This window comes from Lolium rigidum, chromosome 7, assembly GCF_022539505.1.
Source record: "Lolium rigidum isolate FL_2022 chromosome 7, APGP_CSIRO_Lrig_0.1, whole genome shotgun sequence".
Taxonomy (NCBI): domain Eukaryota; kingdom Viridiplantae; phylum Streptophyta; class Magnoliopsida; order Poales; family Poaceae; genus Lolium; species Lolium rigidum.
Window position 1 is genome coordinate 120,860,978 of NC_061514.1, and position 20,545 is coordinate 120,881,522.

General features: G+C 44.1%; 2 protein-coding genes across 5 annotated transcripts; one reads left to right on the forward strand and one right to left on the reverse strand.

Moving 5' to 3' along the window:
- Window positions 1-7,260: 7,260 nt before the first annotated feature.
- LOC124678873 lies at window positions 7,261-7,913 on the reverse strand. Of its 3 annotated transcripts, none has more exons than XM_047214727.1 (2): window positions 7,733-7,913; window positions 7,261-7,678 (listed from the first exon to the last, which is right to left on the reverse strand). In XM_047214727.1, exon 2 carries the CDS (start codon window positions 7,619-7,621, stop codon window positions 7,460-7,462), a length of 162 nt encoding a protein of 53 aa, XP_047070683.1. In that variant the 5' UTR covers window positions 7,622-7,678; window positions 7,733-7,913; the 3' UTR covers window positions 7,261-7,459. The 3 variants fall into 3 exon arrangements, with proteins under 3 accessions (XP_047070683.1, XP_047070682.1, XP_047070684.1); XM_047214726.1 differs by having other exon boundaries at window positions 7,261-7,681; XM_047214728.1 differs by having other exon boundaries at window positions 7,261-7,684.
- A 4,696-nt stretch (window positions 7,914-12,609) lies between these two features.
- On the forward strand, window positions 12,610-19,325 carry LOC124677646 (cyclic pyranopterin monophosphate synthase, mitochondrial-like). Of its 2 annotated transcripts, none has more exons than XM_047213610.1 (3): window positions 12,610-12,673; window positions 13,437-13,575; window positions 18,500-19,325. In XM_047213610.1, the coding sequence occupies exons 2-3, from the start codon at window positions 13,474-13,476 to the stop codon at window positions 19,073-19,075; spliced, it is 678 nt and encodes a 225-aa protein (XP_047069566.1). In that variant the 5' UTR covers window positions 12,610-12,673; window positions 13,437-13,473; the 3' UTR covers window positions 19,076-19,325. The 2 variants fall into 2 exon arrangements, with proteins under 2 accessions (XP_047069566.1, XP_047069565.1); XM_047213609.1 differs by having other exon boundaries at window positions 12,655-12,716.
- Window positions 19,326-20,545: the final 1,220 nt, after the last annotated feature.

Consider the following 20,545-nt stretch of genomic DNA (forward strand, 5'->3'; position numbering starts at 1 on the left):
TCCCCAAGCTTAGACGCTTGAGTCTTCTTAGAATATGCGAGGGTGAACCACCGGGGCATCCCCAAGCTTAGAGCTTTCACTCTCCTTGATCATATTGTATCATCCTCCTCTCTTGATCCTTGAAAACTTCCTCCACACCAAACTCGAAACAACTCATTAGAGGGTTAGTGCACAATAAAAATTAACATGTTCGAGAGGTGACACAATCATTCTTAACACTTCTGGACATTGCATAAAGCTACTTGGACATTAATGGATCAAAGAAATTCATCCAACATAGCAAAAGAGGCAATGCGAAATAAAAGGCAGAATGCTGTCAAAACGAGAACAGTCAGTAAAGATGGATTTTATTAGGGCACCAGACTTGCTCAAATGAAAATGCCCAAATTGAATGAAAGTTGCGTACATATCTGAGGATCACTCACGTAAATTGGCTTAATTTTCTGAGTTACCTACGAGAGAATTAGACCCAGATTCATGACAGCAAAGAAATGCTGTTTACTGCGCGATAATCCAAATCTAGTATTCACTTTACTATCAAAGACTTTACTTGGCACAACAAAACACAAAACTAAGATAAGGAGAGGTTGCTACAGTAGTAAACAACTTCCAAGACTCAAATATAAAACAAAGTACTGTTGCAAAATAACACATGGGTTATCTCTCAAGAAGTTCTTTCTTTTTAGCCATTAAGATGGGCTCAGCAGTTTTAATGATGCACTCGCAAGAGATAGTATTTGAAGCAAAAGAGAGCATCAAGAGGAAAATTCAAAACAAATTTAAGTCTAACATGCTTCCTATGCATAGGAATCTTGTAAATAAACAAGTTCATGAAGAGCAAAGTAACAAGCATAGGAAGATAAAACAAGTGTAGCTTCAAAAATTTCAGCACATAGAGAGGCATTTTAGTAACATGAAAATTTCTACAACCATATTTTCCTATCTCATAATAACTTTCAGTAGCATCATGAGCAAACTAAACAATATAACTATCACATAAAGCATTCTTATCATGAGTCTCATGCATAAAATTATTACTCTCCACATAAGCATAATCAATTTTATTAGTTGTAGTGGGAGCAAATTCAACAAAGTAGCTATCATTATTATTCTCATCATCAAATATAGGAGGCAAAGTATCATCAAAGTAAATTTTCTCCTCAATGCTTGGGGGACTAAAAAGATCATGAAAACCAGCTTCCCCAAGCTTAGAACTTTCTATATCATTATCAACAATGGTGTTCAAAGCGTTCATACTAATATTACTACCGAGCATGCAAATAAGATTCCATAGGTTTTTTAATTTTCGCATCAAACAATCCATGTTTTAAATCGGGAAATAGAATAAGAAGCTCATTGTTGTCCATTATGCCAAACTAGTGTAAACAAGAAACAAAAAGATGTAGTTGCGGGATCTAAAGGAAATAGCTTCGAGCACAAACACAATGGCGCCGGAAAAGTACTTGTACCCGGAACCGGAGTATGAGTGCCTTTTACCTTTCCTCCCCGGCAACGGCGCCGAAAAAGTGCTTGATGTCTACGGGAGCTTCTATTCTTGTAGACAGTGTTGGGCCTCCAAGAGCGAGAGATTTGTAGAACAGCGGCAAGTTTCCCTTAAGTGGATCACCCAAGGTTTATCGAACTCGGGGAGGAAGAGGTCAAAGATATCCCTCTCATGCAACCACTGCAACCACAAAGCAAGAAGTCTCTTGTGTCCCCAACACACCCAATAGGTGCACTAGTTCGGCGAAGAGATAGTGAAATACGGGTGTTATGAATAAGTAGTAGCAACGGCACCGGAAAAGTGCTTTGCCCAGGACGATAAACAAGCGAGTAGTGACGCAGCAGTAGTAACGCAGTAAAAACGAGTAAACAAGCAGCGGTAGCGATATTTAGGAACAAGGCCTAGGGAATAGACTTTCACTAGTGGACACTCTCAACTTTGATCACATAACAGAATAGATAAATGCATACTCTACACTCTTGTTGGATGATGAACACATTGCGTAGGATTACACGAACCCTCAATGCCGGAGTTAACAAGCTCCACAATTCAATGTTCATATTTAAATAACCTTAGAGTACAAGAAAGATCAATACGACTAAACCAAGTACTAACATAGCATGCACACTGTCACCTTCATGCTATGTAGGAGGAATAATACACATCAATACTATCATAGCAATAGTTAACTTCATAATCTACAAGAGATCATAATCATAGCATAAACCAAGTACTAAAACGGATGCACACACTGTCACCATTACACCGTGCAGGAGGAATAAAACTACTTTAATAACATTGCTAGAGTAGCACATAGATAAATTGTGATACAAAATACATTGCAATCATAAAGAGATATAAATAAGCACTTCACTATGCCATTCATAACATTGAATAAGTATTCTGTGAAATATAGCCTAAGAGACCCACACGGTGCACACACTGTCACCTTTACACACGTGGGACAAGGAGTCTCCGGAGATCACATGAGTAAAATTCACTTGACTAGCATAACGACATCTAGATTAAGGGCATCATCATATGAATCTCAATCATGTAAGGCAGCTCATGAGATTATTGTATTGAAGTACATAGGAGAGAGATGAACCACATAGCTACCGGTACAGCCCCGAGCCTCGATGGAGAACTACTCCCTCCTCATGGGAGCGGCGAGCGATGATGAAGATGGCGGTGGAGATGGCAGCGGTGTCGATGGAGAAGCCTTCGGGGGCACTTCCCCGCTCCGGCGGGGTGCCGGAACGAGACTCCTGTCCCCCGGATCTTGGCTTCGCGATGGCGGCGGCTCTGGAAGGTTTTCCGTATCGTGGTTTTTCGTCTCAGGGTTTTCTCGACGGAGGCTTTAAATAGGCGGAAGGGTAGCCTCGGAGGGGGCTCTGGGGGCCCACACCATAGGGCGGCACGGCCCCCCCTGCGGCCGCGCCGGGGTGTGGTGTGGGGCCCCCGGGGCTTCCCTACGGCGGCTCTCGGGTGTTCCGGAAGGCTCAGGGAAAAATAGGACCCTGGGTCTTGATTTCGTCCGATTCCGAGAATATTTCGTTACTAGGATTTACGAAACCAAAAACAGCGAGAAAACAACAAGCGGCACTTCGGCATCTTGTTAATAGGTTAGTTCCAGAAAATGCACGAATATGACATAAAGTGTGCATAAAACATGTAGGTATCATCAATAATATGGCATGGAACATAAGAAATTATCGATACGTCGGAGACGTATCATGGACCCCACATACTAAATGGGCCAGCCCTTTACCTGGAAAGTGGGACCCACCTGTGTTTATGGCCCGGCCCACTATCTTGTTGGGCCGGCCCACTTGCTATATGGTGGACCCCACATACTAAATGGGCTGGCCCTTTAACAGGAAAGTGGGACCCACCGGTGCTTTTGGCCGGCCTGCGGCGTGTTGGGCCGGCCCATTTGATCTAATGTGGACCCCATGTACTAAATGGGCCGGCCCGATAGCGAGGAAAGTGGGACCCACATGCTAATTGGGCGGCCCACTAACTTCTTGGGCCGGCCCGGTTGCTTTAATGTGGACCCCACTTTGTAAATGGGCCGGCCCGATAACGGAAAGTGGGTCCCACATGTCTTGTGGGCCGGCCCTTTTGCCTGTTGACCGGTCAAACGAGTGCATTCGGCCCGGCCCACATGCTTAGTGGGTCGGCCCATTAAAGTTTTGACCAGTCAACCTTAGAGGTTAGGCCCGGCCCACGTAACTAATGGACCAGCCCAGCTATATAGTTGACCGGTCAAACTAAGTCAGCTGGCCCGGCCCGCAAACTTAATGGGCCGGCCCGCTTAAGACGTGGCGAGCCTCGTGTGGGCCTACCATCTACCACGGGGTTTCGGCCGGTTAACGCCGTTAGCGCCGGTTAACGGCGTACGCCACGTGTCGGTTGCATGACGTCAGCAGTCAACGGGCTCCCGGAAACACTTGGGCAACGGTCCGATTTTCCGTGGCGGAAGGGCGCCCAAGCGCGACGGACCGAAAAAAATCGTCGTAGGACTTTGCCTGACGCAGTTTCCACAACAGAACCCATATCGTCGGGTTAGGCCTATAGGCGACGAAAAATACCCCTTAGCGGACGATTTTGAGATGTTGTGTATCAGAACTTTTCTTGTAGTGGTAATGCATCTATTTCCGCATTCGATTGACTTTTCAATTTAATCTCATGCGGAGACAGAGGTCGTATCTCCGCCAACGCCTCTAGATCATCTATGATAGATGATAACCGAGTCTTTTTTTAAGGATACCGGCAACATGGGCAGCCCATCTCGAGAGGTGTTTGCGCATAGCACGCATCTTTTTATTCCACCTCAGAATGGGTGAACTACCCGATACCAGTCTTTCCCAAATCCTTTTAACCATATCCAGAAAACCCTCCCGATGTAGCCATCCAAGTTCAAACTTGAACGGACGCTTAATCAAGTCTAGGCATTCCGGTAGTTAAAAGGATATGAGCATGGTCCGATAGTTTTTCAATACATTCTAGTGCGCCAACAGACACCATAAGGAGTTACAAGAGTATTACAAAGTGCAATGGCCTACACCCCATTCACACAAGAAACAGACTCCTCCTTTTCACCCTCTAATTCTCTAGCCGCTCTTCACAAGAATAAAATCTGCTAACACAAGGGAGACTACAACTACATCCGAAGCCTGAGATCTTTCGAAAACTCTGGTTTTCCAGTTGAGCAATATCTTTTTGCAGCAAGGAATGCTGATTGTAACAATCTCAACTCGGCGTCTCTTTGGGGGCGCATCTATGTAGTCCATCCCACCAATCATGGAAGGGTTGGTCTGCTGTTAGTGTGCATGAGGGATTGTTTCGGAGGCTTGATCACGGAGTGGGCACACAGAGAGTCCTGGTAAATCCTGACCGGCCAATATGTCACCCGTCCAACATCTATTTCTTAGCGCAAGCCACAAGAAGAATTTTCTTTCAAGAGAGGGGAATCATCCCCATCAAATTCATATTAAAGGGAGGCTAACTTCTGACATGTGGAGCGAGACCCATCGCCGGAGTCTTGAGCCGAAGCGGATCGATGCCACAACCTATATATACCTCTTGTAAGCCGCTGGCTAGGGTTTATCAAATATAAGATAACGCACGGCGTTTGTTAACACTCTTGGATATATAGTGAAGTTTTGTTGGCTGGCGTCCGTGGTTTGTCCACCTCTGTGTTGGAGGGGTTTTCCACGTTAAAATCTTGTGTCTCCACTACGATTTTCTTTTCGTTTTTCGTTATTTACTTATCGCGTTTATAACATAGTATGCTGATTTTGCTGAGTACGAGGAGCCGTTTGCCGTGAGCCTCCAGTAATAGATATCAGACATGTTTGTGAGAGGTGGCAAAGCTTGCATTTGAGTCCATAGCTCAATGAAATGCATGCATAATGGCTAGAACCAAGAACACTCCTGAGATATCATTGATCCAAGCATCATTTGGTCTAGCTTTTGCCACTGATTTGCGTAGGGCCCTTCCAGATCGGATGAAAGGCTGGGGCTGTCTGGGCCGCACTTTGCCCATTGATCCATTTGTCAGGCCAGAATAGGGTTAGTTTCCTATCACCTAAATCACATCTCATGGCCGCAAGGAACAATTGAGTGGCAATGGGAGACACCGTCAATTGCAGTCCACTCCAGGTTCTCAAGAGGCCGGACTTCTCTAGTCATATCCAGGGCCGTCTCCAGAGATTCGGGGCCCGAGTGCGAACTATAAAATAAGTCCTAATTTTTTGACAACACAAAAATGGAGTAGTTTTTTTTCTTACGCATTTGAAAATCAGTATAACACTTTATTTTTAGACTTCATGATTCTTTTTCTTTTATAAACCAAAAGAAGAATGATGGATTGAACAATGCATGAATTAAACTTTAGTCGTTTCAATTGTCAAGATAAGTTACAGAAGAGGATCAAACCTTTATCAGTCTTCGAGAGGCCGCGGTGGGCATTTGATTTTGGCTGCTAGTCTGGAACGATGATTGCGAAATGAGGCAGTAGTCTTCTTGCTGATGCATCAAATCGGGCAGGACGAACGGGCACTGGCGGCTTGTAGCCTGGTATCCCATGTGGCGTTGGGCGGTTCTGACTAGGCGATCTGGTTAGACAGGATTGGATGGGGGATAAATAGGATCGCTCGAATGGATCGGAAATTTATGATCTTAATCAACCTAATCGATCGGGATTGGAGCCATGGTATGTTTATGGGCTTGTTGCTGGGCCATATAGCTGTGAAATAATGCCGGGGTGAAGGTCCCATTTCGAAAAAAAAGTCATATCCATCTAATCGTTCATGTCTTAAGAATTAGATGAATATTTTTTTCTTCGAAAAATTGATGAAGAGGCCGGGACGAAGGTCCCATTTCGAAAAAAGTCATATCCATCTAATTCTGAAGGCATCATTCAACAATTTGATATTGTAAATACCTGGCCCGCCAAGATAGATTTTCAGTATCGAGATACTAGGTAGTATCGTTTTTTTCTTCAATGGTATCATATCATAGTATCACGATAGTATGGGGTTTCTATTTTTCAAAATATAAGCAATTTTTGCATTAAATAAAATAGTTTTCTTGCATATAATTCTGGAAAAACATAGTGCCATGTCATATTGTTCTCGTAATAGAGATATTCTAGATTTGGAGTCAACACCACATGGGGGATGCAGATGCGGTAAAATAATATGTTTAGTCCACAATAGAAATCAATGAAGAAATTACCTCCTTATAAGGCGTGCTGACCTCAACATGTCATATGTCATAGAAGTATCGGGATACTACCAATTAAACACATGGTATCACATTTTGATAGCGATACCACCTGATTAGGATACACTATGGGATGCGTATCGTTTTAGCCCAGTAGAATATTAGTATCATAAGATAATAGGATCTATGATACTGGCAACCACGAGAGAGATCCCAAGCCCCGGGATTTCTCTCTCTTTATTTCCCATACCGAAATCCTTGAGGTGACCTTCTCTTGGAGGCCTCCTGATTTCTCTTTATTCTGCTGCTCTTGGAGGCCTCTTGATATCTCTATGTTATGTATCGACCCACCCAGGTGAATTTGTCTCGCTCGATCGACGAAAAGCTCTCACGGAACAACAATTTACTTGTATATACAAGAGATGAATTTAGCAGCCGGCGCCCGCAGAAACACAATCCACAAAATAAATGCAAACATCAGAAGTCAATCGACATAGTATAAGAGCTGCGGAATCAGGTGAAGATACGATTCAAGGCAAAGACAGAACTATGCAAACGAACAAGATTACATGGTATTACAAGATATACCCAATTTGATTGGTAATATGCATACGGATCATACTATCCGACCAACAGGAGCTACAGAAAGTGCAGAAGTAGCGAGCGAAGCTGCAAACAAGGAAATCGAAACCGAAAGAAGCTCGGAGCTACGCGCGGGCATCATCAGAAGGAGAAGAATCCTTCCTTGATGCAGAGGGCGCCGACGAGGACGAGCAGGCCGCCGCCCATGCACTGCGTGCTGGTCACCACCGTCTGCTGGTACGCCAGAAGCGTCATGGCGGCGCCGACGCACCCGATCAGGAGCCCGGTCATGTTCCGGTCCATGCCGTGGTGCTCGGTTGTCTCCTTGCTTCCTCGGCCGATCGAGCTCTTCTTCTTCTTCTTCTTCTTCTTCTTCTTCTTCTTCTTCTTCTTCTTCTTCTTCTTCTTCTTGTTGCTTGGATGCTGTTGAGAGTCTGCGGTGGCCTGGTGGGCGTTGGGGAATTAAAGCCGCGGAGTCAACGGCTTCGTATGGTTGCTGGTCAGATGGCGTGGAGGGGGTTAGCTTATGGAGCGCTTGGAAGGCCGGAGGTGTCGTTTTCGGAGCAGGCAAGCGCCATTTGCGGCTCACCGTCGCTCACACGATCGATTCAACGCCCGTGTCTTTTGAGAGCTCAGCGTCGTTTTGATTTGTTTTCTCACACGTAGTTAGCTGGAACTGAAAGACAACCACCCCTCCCGAGAACGAAACTCGAACCCAATCCCAGGCGTAATTGATCCATTCGGCTGGACCATCTTCCTGTCCCTGTTAGAACTAGCGACACTGCCGGCTCTGCCTGATAGCAAATCGATCCCTGTAACTAAATGAGTTTCAGCAACTGCAAAGATGGCGATTGTTTCTACTGATAAACGTGTCCGATTAAGTCATAGTATGGGAACATATAATTTGTTTACACCAGTATAGTCAGTTTACATTTCTAATTTACTTGTCGTATAAACAACTCTTAACTGTAGTGTTAAATATAATTGGCTAGTCCTCCTCTATTAAATCGGTCTTTTGGTTGAACTGGCGCAATTCCACATGTAGAATCTTTGGCACGAAGGAAACAAGAGTGTGAGAGATGCTGATAACCGTAGAAACCTTTGGCATGGAGGAAACAACAGCATGGGGATGCTGTGGGATAGCCTCCCACCATCTCTCTCAGCTGAGTTAATAGCATAAACTCACCACATCACTCTTGAAATGTACCGAACATCACCACTTTATGCTTGCGGAACAAAAAATCGCTACATTTTGCCTAGACTTTTGCAAAAAACACTAATCGCCAATTGAACGCGAATTGACACCGCAACTGACCGGTGGGTCCCATTGTCATCAGCGCTGAGGTCGCAACACACTAGTGAACTTGATGATCTAGATATAGGTCTCACTTGTCAGGCTGCATTAAGAAACAAAAATATCCAAGAAAATAACCCCGTCAGCTGCTTCCCGCCGCCTCCCCCACCGGCTCACCCCGACCATCGCCGCCGCCTCCGGTGAGGTAGGCCGACACCCTCCAATCACAGGCGTGCTTCCCCATCCTAGGCACTGCACGCACCTAAGCCACCGACCATCTCCAGGTCGTCTTCCCCATCCCCGACGTGCCTCGCTCGGGCGGCGCGGACATAGGAATGTGGCAGTGCGCCAGGCGGAGCTCGACGGAGTTGTGGCGGCGTGAGCAGGGGCCGCCGCCGCCAGCCTAGGACGAGCTGGGGCGCGAGGAGGCAGCGCTCGCCGGAGTCCTCGCCGTAGGATCATGGATGAGGGGGGAGGGTATGGCGGCGTATGATGGGTCGCCAAAGCTAGCATGTCGGTGACGGAGCTCTCGGGATCTGCCTTGCCGTGCGTTCGACGGAGAATGGCGGCGACAGTATGCTTCGCTGGAGGACGGCATCGGTGGGGGTGCAGGTGGAGTGTGGGGAGGCGTCGGCCGTCGGATAGGATAGGACTTCCTTTTTCTTTGGAAAACGCTTCATTGCCTCCGGAGGATCGCTGGCGTCGCTGCCTCCGGCTTGAGCGAGCGACACGCGTCCATCCGCGTGGAGGAAAAACAAACAAATGACGAGCAGGTTCCTATCTTATCCTCTCGCCCCATCGTTCTCCTCCACACAAGCCTGTTTCTCTCTCTCTCTCCCGTATCCCTTCCGAGCTCACGCCGCCGCCTAATCAAGCCGCGCGCCGCCGCCGGATCTAGCCGCGCGTCGCCAGCACTGCTGCCCCACACGCACATCACGTCCTATCGCCCCCTCCCCTGGTCGTGCGGCCTCCAACGAAGTCAACTTCGCAGTCGACAGCTGATGAGGATGCCATGGCGTGCAGAGTGGCCACGCGAGCCGCCGGATTCTGCAAGTGGCACTGGCAGCGGCGCTGGTGGGAGGTGCTGCTCCCGTGGGCGGCTGGACCTGCTCGCACGCTTGGCGGGCGGCCGTCGTTGCTGCCACGGGCGGAGGCGTCGCTGCAAGCGGCGTTGTTGGGAGTTGCAAGTGATTTCGGCGGTGCTGCAAATGGCAGCCGCCGGAGCTGCAAATGGCCGCCGCCAGAGCTGCAAGCGGCGTTGTTGGGAGCTGCAAGTTATTCCGGCGGTGCTGCAAATGGCCGCCGCCGGAGCTGCAAGCGGCGTTGTTGGGAGCTGCAACTGATTCTGGCGGAGCTGCAAATGGCCGTCGTTGGAGCTGCAAATGGCCGCCGCCGGAGCTTCAAGCGATTCCGGCGGTGCTGCAAATGGCCACCGCCGGAGCTGCAAGCGATTCCTGCGAGCTGCAAATAAAGGGTGGTGGAGCTGCAATCGTCCACCACAAGTGCTGCAAGGGAGCAACACTGCCACTACTAGGAAAAGGCTTATTGCCGGCGCACCAAAATGGGCTATTGCCGGCGCACCAAGAGCCCGCCGGTGCGAACGGGCCGGTGATAATAGCTTATTGCCGGCGCACCAGTCGGTGCGCCGGCGGTATCTCGCGTTATCCCCGGCACACCTGTCTAGTTCGCCGGCGGTAAGTTATACAAGAAAACAAAAAAAATTCAAATCTAGATCCAGATCTAGATCTAGATCTAGCTAGTCAACCGTGGTTGTCGTCTATGCGCCAGTGTAGGAGGTGCATGAGGTGCATGAGGATGCTGGAAGCTCCCAAGATTGGCGGGCCGGTGTAGGAGGAGGAGGAGTAGGCTAGAGGAGGAGGAGTAGGCCGGAGGTGGAGGAGCCCGGAGGAGGTGGAGGATGCCGGAGGATGCCGGAGGTGGTGGAGGAGGCCGACGGTGATGGGGGAGGCCGGAGATGTTGGAGGAGGCCGACGGTTTTTTGTTCCGCAAACATAAAGTGGCGGTGTTCGATAAATTTCAACTGTAATATAATGTGGTGGTTTTATGCTATTAACTCCTCTTAGCTGCACCGGGTAGTATTTTGTGGCGCCTCGCCCTTTCGAGAGCCTTCACAGGGTTCGGCTTACGTTGGACCACTCCTTTATGTAAAGCCCCTTTACTCCTAATGACTAAGATTCTCGGAAATTTTATTCTATGCGTACCTTTTGATTTTGGATTAGAATCCTTAGGAACACATATGAATTCTTCCTATAGGACTACATTGCACGATGTTATTAGGAAAATTTGATCCACTCAATTGTTTTGGATTAGAATCCTTAGGAATACATATGAATTCTTCCTATAGGACTACATTGCACGATGTTATTAGGAAAATTTCATCCACTCAATCCTTATGTTGGGGGTTGAGGTGGCTAAACCATATGGGCTCTAGGACGGGTTCTGTCCATTATGTGGGATCCCCGAGTCGAGAACCCACATAATGTTCATTGTCCCGCGTCAAGGTTTCTATGAAGTTCTGTCCAAGAGGCTTTGGGCCATGATGGGTAGGCTCAAGACCTGGCCGAGTCCGTGGAGAACCGGGTGAATCGCACCGAAAAGAAAACACGTCTCTTTTGGCTGGTGTTTGTTGCCATGTCATGGATTCTTTGGACTGTTCGCAAGATGGTTATCCAAAAACTCTTCTTGCGACGTGCGGCTGCCTCTATCTTCAAATTCCTTGCGTTTTTTGCAGCAGTGATACCTGTTGTGTAGACCACATGATAAAGAGCGACTCAATGCCATGCTACGAGACTTTCTAGCGACGACACCATCTACCTGTTTCATCCAGTCGCTGACCTGCGCCTCTCCAACATTGAGCGCTTCTTTTTTCGGTTTTACCTTGAGTATGTTTATGTTGTTGCTTCTAGCGGACCTTTGCTATTTTTCTATTGACTTGATATCGTGCTTTGTATGATTCTTGTACCTGTTGTGCATATGTTCATGGGCTCCAAAACCTCTTATTTGGAGAATAGTTATATCCTACACCACTCTTTTTTATGCAACTTATATAACTTTTCCAGTCATGTATATTTTGTCTTACCTCGAAAGTCGGGAAGAAGTAAGAAAATATAGAGATAATGTAATTTTTTGTTTATGTAAAGTATAAAAATACAACTTAAAATACATATTAATTTGTGGATTTTTTTACGTTGTTACGACTCATATATTGTGTTTTTATGTTGATTTTTTGTTGTTTGGTCAATATGGACATAACTATTTATATCATAAAGTTTTCAGCGGTATAGGATAAATTTGTCCGCACCCTCAGTACTGAATAGCATGGCTACCTTAAGGTAAGTTTTATTATTTCTATCTTTTATGAGTCTCAAATTTTGTTTATTTTTTACTGGTTAAATTTTTTCATATATAAATATATTTTCATCCTCCATTAAAAATCATGTATTTCTAAAGATTTTTTTGAGATATCCTTCTTGGAGAAAGAGATTCTAGTCTTGAAAAGAATCGTTGACATAAAACAAAAAAAATAAGTTCACATATTTTTAATAAAATGCTCTTGCATAAAAAAATGGTCATACATCTTAAAAGGATGTTCATGTTTGTGGGTAAAAATTAATCCAGTTCATCTGTTTAAAACATGTTCATGTATTTGTTCGATAATCAGAGAATGAAAAAGAATATAAAAAGCGAAGAAAATACAAATGAAAGAAAAATCTCTCTTTTCTGGGCCGAGCCATGTGGGAGCCCGTGAGGCGATTTGGCGCGAGAAATAGTGACCGTGAAGCCCAGAAACGAATTGGCAGTCCAGAGAAGAAAACACCTCACGGCACCCTCCTCACGGACCCTCCTGCCCGTCACTGCTGCGCCGCTGCGCCGCTGCGCCGCCGCGCTGCCCCCGCCTCTCCTGCGCCGCAGTGCCTGTTTGCGCCGTTGCCCCCCGCCTCTTGTGGCTACCACGCCATCGGGCCGCCTCGCCGCCCCTGCCTCCGCTGCGTCGCCGAGGACGCGTGCTGATCGGGCTCGCTGTTCGCCGATTCACGCAGGTGCGCCGCTCCTTCTCGGCTGCTGCCGGCCTCCTGCATTAATGTAATTTCTAATTCTTCTAGACCCGATCCGTATTAGTTTTCCATTTTTTTATGCCTTGAACCCTTGAATTGACGCATTTCGTTACAAGTTATGTGTTATAGAACTATAGAAGATAACACCACTTTCTTCCATTAGTATCCATACCCAGCCAATTCAACAGTATCAAGTCCACAAACTGAAACAGCTGCAGACATATGACCGTTTGTTGGATCGACCAAACATTTATTTGGTACTGGATTTTGTATCCTCGTACTATCAATGTAGTTTTTGACATGTTGTAATATACCTTGTTGGATCATGAGAATTAAGTTCAGTAGCTGTTCAATCGAGTGGCACTCTTTGATTTCCAGGTTAGAAAGATATTGGGCAGCCAGGCACAATTCTTTTTAATGGAAAGCCAGACACAAACTGAATCAAATTATGTTTCCATTTCAAAAAAGTGGAATTACGGACCAATCCCATTCAGTTCCATGAACCAAAAGGAGGTTTTGAATTCTCAGGGAAAACTATATGTGCTATGTTACATAAAATCTGAATTTGCTTGATTATTTTGGATTCTATCATGTGCTATAATCTTGGTGGTGGGGGTTGGGAGAATCATGTTATATGCTTGAATAACTGTGCTTGCGTCAAGCAGTTTCCATAGAGTTGTTGTTCGGGCAGAGAATATCCCTATTCTAAAACTGCTCTTTGTTTCTGTTTAACTTGTTCCATTTGCAGGATTGTAAGTACACAGCAACTGCTTAGCTTGCCTACAATGTCCATCTTTCGTTGCATTCTCCCGACAATAGCAAAAGGTAGAGGTTGGAGAGGCTTTGCTACTGGATTTCCTTCCGATACTATAGCAGAGCTCAATAAGGTAAGACATTTAAAACCTTTCTCTTTTGAAATAGACCTTTCTGAACTATTAGTCTTCTGCTATCCAGTAATATTACTGAAACTAGACATATGCGTTATTTGATAGGTAAACTGGTCTTATGCTTCTACAATCAAGCTTTGTTGTAGGCTTGTAGGGCATATGGTTTTGGCCAATTCCTATCTGCCCATTAACATGCATAATGTACCATGTTTTCTTTCCAATTTTCCATGATTTACAATTTACCATCTCATGTTTCCTTAGCTTCTGAATTATAGTATGCCGAAGGAAGTGTAAACTTTTAATTTTCCATCTGTCCCAAATTAATTGACTCCCTGATTTACAACATACCTATCTAGACAAAACTGAGCCAATTAATTTGGATAGAGGGAGTATAAAGATTTTTTTTGATGCAAAGTGATCACTCCCTGATTTCCATTAATAGAAACCAAGCTACAATGTTCCATCCAAAACGCCACAACCAGCAGAACGCACACGCACCAACAGGTTCAGTTTTACAGACGAAGCAAAGAGAGGATTAACGACTAAAGAGATAAAACTCTTAAAGCCTGAATCCCCCCTTATAATTCGACACCACTGCCAGCTTCCAAACTAACAACAGAAACATCCTCCCAGGGCCTCCACGTCTTCCATTCTCGACTCGCCTGGAATATCTCACCCACGATCCGTTCCAGCACCTTTGCCCCCAACTGTAGCTCCAATGTTTTTTCCTCCGTTACCTGCAAGTTTGCGCACCAGTTAATCCAATAACAGCCTATCCAAGACCACAATTGGCTCTGCAGGCCATTTGTGTTCAAAGCACGCTAGATTCCTTGTTTCCAAATCCCCCACAAAACCGCAGCAACTCCCACTGAAATCTTATTCTTTTTATTTTTCCCAAAACCTCTCAGCCAAACATTAAAGCAGTTTTCAACACTGTCAAACTGATACCTAAATCCAGTTGCACAACTCACAATATTTCAAATGTATGAGCTAATGGACAAGAAAAGAAGAGATGGTTTATACTTTCTTCATGTCCACAAAACAAAACAGTTCTTAGTGCATTTTCCTCTTTTTAGAAGAACATCTTTCGTTAGAATGCTTTTTTTTTTCAAACTCTATTCAATGAAATGAAACGGAAAGGTCCTTTGTGTTTTTCCAAAAAAAAGCCACAAAAAGGTTTTCACTCTCAAAGGAATTTTAAACTTCCACATGAAATTATATGGGACAGATACATAATCCTGCATAGCAAGGTAAAAGGATTTAACTGAAAATTGTTTAGAGGATGACAGGAGCCAAACCAGCATGTCTTCCTAAATATTCAAAGTCAGCTCCGTACATTGCTCTACCAGCTTGTTCCATTCAGCTAGTCTCTTGCCTACAAGATTTCTACTAAAACTTAGAGAATTCAGTGTTGGAGGAAAGGCTTTCTGAACAGTGATGTTGTGATTATTAGATATAGCATACAGCCTAGGTAAATGAGATGCCAAAGTTGTATTTGTGATCCAAGTGTCCTCCCAAAATCTTGGTTTAGCACCATTTCCCACTTTAAAATTATAACATGATAAGAATAGAGGTTTTACTTCCATAAGACCCTGCCAGAAGTGAGAATCCTCAACTTTCTGTGCGCATTGCCCCATGGTAGTATTTTTCAGGTATTTATTTTCCAGAAAACTTTCTCATTAAAAAGTTTCCAGAGCCATTTGGAAAGCAATGCAATATTCATAACTTCCAAGTCTAGCACTCCTAAACCACCCTGGTCCTTTGGTAAACAAACGGTTTCCAATTTGACCAAGTGATATTTTCTTCTTTCTTCCAACTCCACAAGAAACCTGATCTGTACTTATCAAACTTCTTTCTGTTCCCCACAGGGATTCTATAGAAGGAGAGCATATAGTCATATACAGTAGGATACTAAAAGCGATGTGACAATTAGTAGAGTTCTTCCTCGAATGGACAAGTTTTTCCCATACTAGCAGTTAAATTTCTTCTCCAATTTCTCTCCACAAGGGTTCCGATCACTATTCTTCAATGTTTCTCGTCCACAGGAACACCCTGGTATTTCATTGGGAGAGATCCAACTTTACAAGTGAAAATCTCCTCAAAATTTTGTCTCGTTTCACAATAAACGTCACTTTTGTTTTAAGCCCGACATTTGTTCAAAGAGACATAATATAAATTTCAGTTCCTGGCCTGCTCTGAATTGTCCTGTAGTAATAAGATCGTGCTGCATATTGCAGAATAGACACACCTTTCTCTACAAGTTAGGCCAGTGAGTAAACATTGATCCACCGCTCTACTGATAAGAATTGACAACACGTCAGCACTGTAGAAAGCGGATCTCCCTGTCTAAGCCCCCGATGAGTATTGAAATATCGTCCAATCTCACCATTCACTTTAATCCCAACTTTACCTCCTGAAACGATTTTCATCACCAAGACATTGAAAGCACTAGGAAATCCTTTCATTTCAAGTACTTGAAGCAGAAAAGGCCATTTGATTTTATCAAATGCCTTTTCGAAATCGATCTTGAAGAGGACTCCAGATTTTTTGCTAGTGTAAATCATTAAGAGTTTCGCCCAACATCGCGGCACACACCTTTTTCTTTGTTTCGGAGCGGGGTAACCCCTTCCATGATAATCTGTTTTTAAGAAACGCAGTCTGTGATTTTTATCACTCTCCAAATCAATTTTATTAGTCTATTAACAATCATTTTGGTTATGTTTCTGAAAATGACATTCAACAAACATATAGGCCTGTATTTTTGGATTTTATCAGCATCCACACCTTTAGCTACGAGCCTGACAACTCCGTAATCCAGCCTATCAATGTATCTTATTGTCATTGAAATCATTTACCAATTGGAACAGATCCATGTGCACCACATGCCAGAATTTCCGATAGAAATCTGCATTGAATCTGTCCGGGCCTGCAGCATTGTTTGGTTCCATTCCAAACACGGCTTCTATTAATTCCTCCAAAGAGAATCTTTCCGTTAAAATTACACTATCAGCATCATTAATTTTGTCCACTCCTGTAGGATATAAAGCCACATTAGTGCACTCTGATTTTCCAAAAAGTGTTTTATAAATTTTTGTAATATAGTTTACCAAATTCCCTTGCCTTTGATCAATCCATTGTCTTGATGAAGGCTCACAATTCTATTTTTTTCCTCTCCTCCCATTAGCTTTGGCATGGTAGTATTTAGTATTATCATCACCCTCAAGTATTTCTTTCTCTAGATCTTTGTAGCTATTTCACCTCCTCTTCTTTTAGAATTGCTTTTAGTTTTAGGAGGCATTGTTGCTGATAAAGCCAGTCATCAGCAGACATACCTCCTAATTCTCCAAGCTTATCTAACCTATCAAATTCAAATGCTAGCTCTTCCTTCTGTTTCCTGATATCACTCGAAATTCTTGTTCCAACTTTTCAGCTTTTTCCTCATTCCCCTGTTCCTATTCTGCCACTTATCCAAAGAAATTTTCCCTCTGAAGTATCGTTTCCAAGTGTTGGAAACAATCTCTTTCAATTCACTTCTAGGAACCAGCAATTCTCAAATTTAAATTGCTTAGGAATTTGTGCAACCTCTCCTGTAGAGATCAACAGGGGAGTGTGATCAGACAAATCCCTATTCATAGCCGTTACTGTGAGTAAAGGAAAATGCTCTTCCCGTGAGGGGGATACCAAAACTCTGTCCAATAACTTCTAAGTTGGATCCTCATGGTTATTTGACCAAGTGTATCTCCTCCCACCAAGCGAAATCTCCATTAATTCCCCTTGCAAAATAATTGAATTGAAAAGCACACTCCATTTGTTATAGCCACCCGGTTTATTTTTATCACTAGATCTTCTAGTGATAATGTGATATTAAAATCTTCGGATATCATTATCGGAACTTTTGTGTATTTAATAATGTGCACCAAGCCCACTAGAAATTTGATTTTTCCAGCGGATTGAGCATTACCATAAACTACCACAAGGTTCCAAGTGAAATTATCCTTCTTATTATTTATCGATGCCCTTATATATAATCGCCAGTTTCTTTCTCCAAAATATCAAGGTGTCATTATTTATCCCTAAAAGAATACCACCAAATTTCCCTCTTGAAGGAGTCCAAACCCAATTAACAGCAACATCTCCCCCCATTGAAGAGAACATTGTCTCTGGGAAATCCTGCCTAACTGTTTCTTGGATCCCTATAAAGTCCAGCTTATGGTTATCCGAAGTTTCTCCTATATAAGCTCTTTTATTTTGTCTCCTGCGCCCCTCAAGTTCCAAATAAACCAGTTCAATATTTCTTCCTCTTTTTTGTTTTTCTCCTCAACACAGTCCTTACAAGAGTTTTAAGAATAAAACTCATTAGAGTGTTTATTTCTCTCTCTCCTATCCAGTCCAGTCAAAACCAAATTGTTTATATTTATTTCATCTATATCCCCACTTTCTTCCTGATATAAAGCTAATAGTTCCTGAAGCACAAATTCTACATCACCATGATGTAGAGTAGTGTTTTCAGGCTCAACTGCCTCTCTCCTTTTATTAGAGTCCATGAACGCTGCCACTATGGCCTGTTCCGAGGGAGTATAAAGATAACAAAAACATACAGAAACTAAGTATCTCAAAAATGATTTTCTAGCATGCATGCTATACAGCGTACAATGTTTCAATATGTTTCATTGTGTGTAAATCGGACACATATTTCTAAACCACGATGAAACTTGCTGAAAGCCTGAAACTTGCCAGCACGGATCGTATAGCAGTGAATCAACAGCATGGCGTGCATGCTAGATTCGCCGCTTTCGTAGGTTTCTGACATGGTTTTGTGCATTCGTGCAATGTCCTGGTAGAAATGAGTTTACCTAATTTATTGTCATGGAATTCGAATGAACTATCATTTCATCAATAATTAACATGAACTCTGTAATCGCAGGAAATGGAATCAATATTTGGTGAATCTCCTTCATCCAGTCCTTTGGGATCAAGTCCTGCCCAGCAACAAGTCCAGCCCACTGCTGCACCCAGGGAGGCACAACCAGGGCTTACTCATGTTGATAGAAGTGGCCAGGCAAAGATGGTTGATGTCTCACCCAAACTAGACAGCGAGAGAGTGGCTATAGCCAGCTGCAGGGTTTTGCTAGGCGAAAAGGCATTTAACTTGGTGGCATCAAACCAGATTGCCAAAGGTGATGTGCTTACTGTTGCAAAGATAGCTGGAATAACTGGTGCAAAGCAAACTAGCCACCTCATACCCCTGTGCCACAACATCAATCTCTCGCATGTCCGTGTTGATCTCACTCTCAATGAAGACGACTCTAGTGTCGTCATAGAAGGGGAAGCCACAACCATCGGGAAGACAGGGGTTGAGATGGAAGCAATGACTGCAGTAGCCATTGCTGGACTGACTGTTTATGACATGTGCAAAGCTGCTTCAAAGGACATTTCGATAACAGATATCTGTCTCCAGCACAAGTCTGGGGGAAAAAGTGGACGCTGGTCTAGAAACTAGAGGCTTCAGTTAGAAGTTATTTTTATAGATCTGTGCTAGCTAGAATGCTTAACTTTGAGTCGTCAGCTGAGGTTATTTCGAACTGTCTGCCTGTTGTAAATGTGTTGCTCCATGTTTTTGATACATATTACGCTGTGCTGGCAAATGCATATTTCCCATTATGTACTGTGCATTCTCCATTTCGCAGCTGCAATAATGCATACTGTTGTACACATGTCAAGTTGTCAACTAAGAAAAATATTGATATTTTCGTGTACTTGGATGAAGAGTGCATAGTTTGTACAATTGAGATAAGTCCAAAGCTTCCTACATCAAAATCATCCACAGGTGGACTTGAAACTATCATCTGGATCCTGTATTTGATACTGCTAAGACTATGCCTTGTGTAAGCTTCAGTCGGTGTTATGGTATCATGTGACCTGATGGTGCATATGCTTGTTCATGTCAAGGTATCTGTCTGCTTTCGTTCAGTTACTTTCTGATGCTGAGGTATGAAAACATCCAAAACTCAGCCTGCAGTTCATATTGACATGGTGAAGTTATTTGCAGGCAATGACAAAATCTTGGCCCTAGCATCACACAACTGATGTGTCTTGGTTCCCCAACCAAATACAGATCCAGGTTTCTCTCTTTAGGTGGTATCATCTTTGCTTTCTGTTATTCTGATGATGCGGCTACTTTCAGATGATGCATTGGAAACATTAGTTTATCTTGGTGTTCTTAAACCTACTTTGTTTTACCTATTTGCTGAACATGCTGGAATTGGATCCGTCCCGAAATCCCTCTACTCATTAACGCCCACTTCGTAACTGAACCGATCCACATATGCACAACTAACAAAATCAATACAAAATGCATGACCTGTGAGCTGCGACATCAAAATTGCATTTTTTTTATGCACACTTCTCGTGAGCGGACATCTCATGTTTCATATATATGAACAACCTAGCCTATAAATAGGCAGAGGCAGCCAGGGATAGAGGCAGCTAGAGGTAACATCCAACGAGTTAACCATGTATGGAGTATATTATATGCTTATCTGATTTTGTCCGTGAGGTATTAGAGGAAACTGAGCTCCGGGACTCTTGCATGCTTGAGCTAGCCCGACCCAACTAAGTAGAGCTTGCCAAAGCAAACTCGCAACACATGATACCATAGCCGTGCCAAAAAAATGAACCCGCAACACATGAAGAACAGGAGCATGTCGGAGTACTTGCCCCCCAAAAGATAGGATTATGGCGTCGGGGGATCAAACCCTTGTACGGAATGTCATTTGTGGGATGTGTTTTTAAAGCTAAGAGAGTAGATATCATCCTGACAGATACCGATGGTGGCTCTGCTCCGGAGCAGGAGTACATTGCAAGTTTAAAAGCACCCACATGTTAGGTGGACCCTCGAACATTGGCCGCTCGGGAGCAAGGAACCAACGCCCTTGTACCTGGAACGGATTGTTGAGGACCTCAATGTGCC

Bases quoted from the DNA above. Each gene is read 5' to 3' on its own strand.
- LOC124678873 (XM_047214727.1), bottom strand. From the start codon at position 7,621: ATGGACCGGAACATGACCGGGCTCCTGATCGGGTGCGTCGGCGCCGCC.
- LOC124677646 (XM_047213609.1), top strand. The intron at 13,576-18,499 runs GTAAGACATTTA...CTGTAATCGCAG, and splicing joins CTATAGCAGAGCTCAATAAG to GAAATGGAATCAATATTTGG.